The sequence below is a fragment of the Amphiprion ocellaris genome, chromosome 5, assembly GCF_022539595.1.
Source record: "Amphiprion ocellaris isolate individual 3 ecotype Okinawa chromosome 5, ASM2253959v1, whole genome shotgun sequence".
NCBI classification, from domain to species: Eukaryota; Metazoa; Chordata; class Actinopteri; family Pomacentridae; genus Amphiprion; species Amphiprion ocellaris.
The window spans coordinates 16,652,252-16,657,621 of record NC_072770.1 but is presented as its reverse complement, the minus strand read 5'-3'; the positions used below and the strand labels follow the sequence as shown (position 1 = coordinate 16,657,621).

At 43.9% G+C, this 5,370-nt stretch overlaps 1 protein-coding gene across 1 annotated transcript; it reads right to left on the bottom strand.

Moving 5' to 3' along the window:
• Positions 1–1,446: 1,446 nt before the first annotated feature.
• Positions 1,447–5,054, bottom strand: bhlhe40 (basic helix-loop-helix family, member e40). The gene is made up of 5 exons (XM_035948895.2): positions 4,649–5,054; positions 4,473–4,536; positions 4,272–4,379; positions 3,752–3,875; positions 1,447–3,585 (listed from the first exon to the last, which is right to left on the bottom strand). Exons 1-5 carry the CDS (start codon positions 4,726–4,728, stop codon positions 2,729–2,731), a joined length of 1,233 nt encoding a protein of 410 aa, XP_035804788.1. The 5' UTR covers positions 4,729–5,054; the 3' UTR covers positions 1,447–2,728.
• Between the last annotated feature and the right edge of the window lie 316 nt (positions 5,055–5,370).

The following is a 5,370-nucleotide window of genomic DNA, read 5'->3' as shown; positions in this document are numbered from 1 at the left end:
TGCACCTTTAATTAAATCAGCATAATAAATATAATAAAACACTTTGGTTGTGTATAACTGCTGTTTGCTCGCTTTTTAGCTCTGGTGTTTTTCCCACCAATTGAATCTATAGCTGCCAAACCAGCTAGCTGCAGCAACTTCATCTGTTTATTGTGATCCTTTTCATTGGAAACAGCTGTCTGGTGCTGCTGGGAATCAGACTACTGGGAAGAGAAAGAGTGAAATAAAACAATGAAGTCACGGACAGAGGACCAAAACAATGAACTGAAAGATGCAGTTCAAGCTCAGAGGAACTGAGGAGTTTAGTGGAAATTTTCTGTGGATTATTTACTACTAGCAACAGCTTTCACTTTACATGAAATAATCTGATCTGTTGTTGATTCAATATTACTAGTTAGTGCAGCTTTAAAGCCAGTTTTAAATGCACATAACAATGACCACAATAGTATATTTTTAAAAAGCATTATGTTTTGACAGACTGACTGTTACTGACATATTCTCGGTTCCTTGAGGCAGTATTATGCCAACTGTGATCTAATAAAGGTTTATGTCAGGTGTGAAAATACAAGTCATCATGGTGTGAAGCAGTAATTCCACAAGGTGGCGCTAGTGTTGCATGTCTGGACTGTCAGCAGACCTGTGAAGAGTCTCTCTCAGACAGCTGGGATTATTTCACTGTTCAGCAGACCAAATTACAAAATACTGGTGTGATTACAAGAAAAGCAAAATTGTCATTCCCACACATAGCAGGGAAACAGTGTAGGTGGTACGCAGTTCACAATACAGGCCTTTTTATTTTCACTATTACTACAACTACACCAGCGTTACCACCCAGGAAACAGCGCTCAAACAAGCAGCAAAAGGTCGCTGGAGACTTGCATTCCATATACTTAAACACGAAAGTAAATCAAAGACTTAAAAGTCGTCTGCCCCTCAATCTCAAACACCATTTCCACTGCGGTGTTCTCAAGTTGCCAGACACGTCTTATCTCAGGTGTGAATTATTAGTCCAGATTCATTGCTAAAACCACAGAAGCAAACTTCTGATAACTTAGTGAATTTAGTTTGCTTCTTCATTTCTACAGAAGTGGTTATCGCTAGTTTTTAAACTAATTCTGTAGTGAATATTTATATAACTGTAAAGTAAGCAGGGACTTAGTTTCCGCTGTGACTAAACTATTACTGAGCAACAAGTTACACAGTCAAAAAATAAAGCAAGCTGATTTATAATAAATAAATGATATTTATTTATAACATCTTGTGCAAAGTTACTTAGAAATCCTTTAGAATCCGAAATGTTTACAGCCTGTAATCTAAGACATACTATTGATTTACAGAGGCTGCGCTGCTTTATGGGTTATGTAAGTGTTATGTAAGTATGTGTTGTTATGAGGAGCTGTCAGGTTGGCTGGCTAAAACATGTTTAAGCCAACAGTCGGACACCAATTCCACAGGGAGAAAAAAGCTTTATTAATATTTTAATATATATCAACAATACTTTATATACAAAATATGTACAACCTTGTGTTACATTTCAAAATAAAAATCCCAAGTACCTCTTTCCATACAAAACTATTATTTTTGTTTGAATTTTACATTCACTCTCCTTGCCACAGACTCAACATTTAAAGCAAATACATTGAACCACCTGCTATTGTTGTGTCTGCATTAAAACGAGTAAAGGCAACAGCATGAGAGCTAAGATCAGGCCTTAACTTGATCGGGAATTTGTGGGTAAGATGCAAATCTGGTTGATGCTAATATACTGTACACGGTCTGTCGGCATACAGCAAATCGCTACCTCAACCGTCCCCCGGCAGCTAAACAAATACACTCAGTGGGTCACGTATCAAAAATAGAGATGTACGAGTAGTATAAGCAAAAAAAAACAAACAAATAATAATTACAAGACATTATTTCACAGGAACTCCATCTAAATACACAAATAGTCATGAGTCACAAATGAAATTGTAAAAGCATGTACGGCCACCTCACTCTTCAAAAGAAATGAGTGACACATCTCGTACAGTGACAACGCCCTGAATTCTCTCAACGTCGTGAACTCCTGCGTTCATTCAGCTCCCGCATAACTGAAGGGTGAAAGGAGCAAAGTCGTCCTGTGACGCGTATATATATCTATATTTTTTTGGTAACATTCTAGTCTACACGATGGTTTGTTGCAGTTACAAGAGCGACAAACACTGAAAGGTAGATCCCCTGTTCACAGATCTACAGCAGGTAATAATAATTCAAGCAGCATCTACAAGGGGCTTATGATAAATCTCTACATTCAATACAGACTGGTGTGTGTGTGCAAAATGGTAGGTCCAAATCATTCTGGGAAGGGGGGGGGGGTATCTGTGCCTTACATTCTGGATTTATCTCTGACATTCAATACCGAGTGCGAAGAACATCGCAGAAAAACCCTCTCGCGACCCTCTTGTGCATGCTATAAACTGACCATCTTCACAGTGTTTCAGAGCAACGCAACAGGTGTAATATGAGCCTCTACATGGGCGATCCAAGTTACCCGCAAAAGTCCTGCTTCAGACAAGGAGCTAGATGCTGGTGACCATTTGGGGCCAATATGCCGTTGGGCCAAACTACCACTATGGTTTTTAAGGGGTACTAGTGCGTTTTTTTTCTTGTTTTGTCTTATTCTAACCCTCTTCTTTATTAAACCCCATTGAACATTCAGAGGGCAGGATTCTGACAGAAACACAACTGCTCAGTCTTTGGTTTCCAAGTTCAAAGGCGGGACTTGCTTTAAAGCTTTGTGAAGAGTTGAGGAGTCCATGGGGGAGTGGTGGGGCACTGGGGACCCTGCCCTGGGGGACATCACCAGAGATGGGGGCAGTGTCTCTGGGGGAAGGCTCGCCGCAGAGCCGTTCATGCCGGGGTACATGACCGGCATGCCCCCGGGATACCAGCATTTCTCCAGCATGGGCAGATACGCTGCTGCCGCCGCTGCAGCTGTGGGAGGGATGAGGTAGAAGGGGAGACAAAATGGGGGCTGGTTGGGGGAGAAGCTCATGTAGCTGCCAGGATCTCCTGCTGCGTGAAGCTCATCCTCCGAGGAGTCCGACCTCGACTTCTTGGCCCGAGGTTCGCCGCCCTCCTGCTTGATGGCGCCGGTCGTCCGCTCGGACGCAGCATGCTTCAGGTCCCCCTCTCTTGTGTGATTTTCTGACCACTGAACTTTGGGGTCGCGCTTGTCGTGTTCTCCCCCATAGCCGCTGTCAGTGTCCGTGTCGCTGCCGCTCTGCTCCCCGATCCCGTGTGGGTAAGTCCTCTGAATGACTGGGACACAGTTCTTAGCGGGACCCTGGGAGGCCCTCGGGGCCTGTCCGGCGGGTTTCTTCGCTTTCTCCGAAGCTTGGTGGGTGGACTCGTCTGGCTGTTGGCTGCTTTGGTGCTGCAGGACTTCGGCTGCTACCTTTTGGATGTGACTGATGACGTGGGAAGGAGACAGGTCCCTGCTGCTTTCTTGGGTGGCCAGATAGTGCAGAACCTCTTTTGCGCACAAATGAAAGCCGGAGCGGAACATCTCCTCGCTGTTCTCTGCGTTGTCACCTCCATGATCACCTAGTGAATGAGAACCACAATATTAAAAAAGTTTAAAAAAAAATCATCTTTACTGCACATTTTCCTTACAAATAAAACAAAGACCCAAGTCCACAGACACATGATGAAAAGCAGCTGTGGGTATTTCTTGCCTACACGACCCTACGGGCCATTAAGTCAAACTTACTGATCTGCAGGTCCTTCTGCAGCGCGATGATTTTCTGCTGCTGCTGCTCCAGGACGGCACTCAGGGCTTTCACATGCTTCAGAGTGAGTTCCAGCACTACGGCTTTCTCCAAATGACCCAGCGTCTAAAACAGGAAGACCTTCGATAAGCATGTTGATCTTTCTTATGTAACACATTCGGCAGCAGAACAGAGGACAAGCCTCAAACGCCCGGGAAGTCATGCAAATGTACGCAGACGCACTCAATTCTTCATAACAAGTTAAAATCCAGAAAAGAAAATGTCCAGAATTTGAAGCAGCACAAACTGTGAAATTTTAAAGAAAATGCATTTTTTTCCCCCAATCAGCTTTAATCTTTTAAAATCCCAGATTATTTATTTATTCATTTATTTATTTATTTATTTTTAGACTTTCAAACTGAATCCAAAGTCTGAAGCAAACAAAATGCTCAGCAGAACCATGTGATGTCTCAGATTCCCTGGCCGTTTGCAGACATGCCATATGTAGAAGATAATACTCACTGTCAGCTTAAGATGTTCTGGCAGCAAGTCCTTCAGCTGGGCGATGCATTCGTTGATTCTATCACGTCTTTTCTTTTCGATCAGTCGGTGTGGCAACTTGTACGTCTCCTGGAGAGGGTTGTAATGTTGTCAGTGAAATCGATGCTGCTCAGTTTTAAAGTGATTCATGTAGGAATATTGTGCATTTCAGCCTGAATTTACCTTGCTCTCATCCCCGCGCTTCATCCCCCTTCTGGGTTTGTACATATAAATGGGAAAATCCATTCTTTGGAGACAAAATGACTTTGATTAGAGTTCTGTTTAAAGTGATTTAAATAGCAGAACACAACAGAACAAAGCAGAATAAAGTTAAAAACGAGAGCAAAAGCTTAATTTACCCTTGCATGTCAGCTAGGTTATCCATTGATGTGTGTTTTGGCACACAGGGAGGTGGTTGCGCACTGGTAATCCTCTCCATATCGCTCAAATGTAAAGCCCGAAGAAATTACTTTTTTCAACAGCAAAAAAAAGCCTTCAAAACGATCCAAATGTGTCTCTGCAGTCGCGCGTCAAAACACAGGAAAGAATCACTCGAAAATGAGAAAAATAAAGAAAAAGTAATCTCCTGTTATCCAGTGTGAGAGTGTGATCTGCGGCTGAGCACGGCTGGAGTGTTGTCACCCTGAGGTCCGGACTCGGTAGTGTGCCTTGGGAGGCTCCACGCCCGACTCAATGTGTGAGAGCTGGGTGGGTTTGTGACTACGTGTTAAATAAACCCTGTGACTGCAGGCACGTCTCTCGGCTAGAGGCAGACTCACATGAGCCTCACGTGTTGGACGGCGCTTTCAACTCCTCACCCTCCCTGCACAAACACACGCACAGTCACACATACACACACGGAGAGACACACACCGCCTCCCTCCCTCCCTGGTGTTCAGAGTACAACCCATTCGTGTAGTACTCCTCCACCGGGGCCGAGTCTCGTGTACCACCACGCTGCGGCTGTCGAGGCTTGCAAGAGCCGAGCGTGTTTACAAAGACAGAAAGTAGAGCAACAGTTCCCCCGTCGGCAGTTACGAAGATGTGAATTATTATATATTAAACTGCAAACATGGCAGCA

What these genes read in the sequence shown, in the direction of transcription:
- bhlhe40 (XM_035948895.2), bottom strand. Translation starts at nt 4,728, where the DNA reads ATGGAGAGGATTACCAGTGCGCAACCACCTCCCTGTGTGCCAAAACAC. An exon ending in AACCTAGCTGACATGCAAGG is followed by an intron (nt 4,537 to 4,648) that starts GTAAATTAAGCT and finishes TTGTCTCCAAAG; the next exon opens with AATGGATTTTCCCATTTATA. An exon ending in CAGAACATCTTAAGCTGACA is followed by an intron (nt 3,876 to 4,271) that starts GTGAGTATTATC and finishes TTCCTGTTTTAG; the next exon opens with ACGCTGGGTCATTTGGAGAA.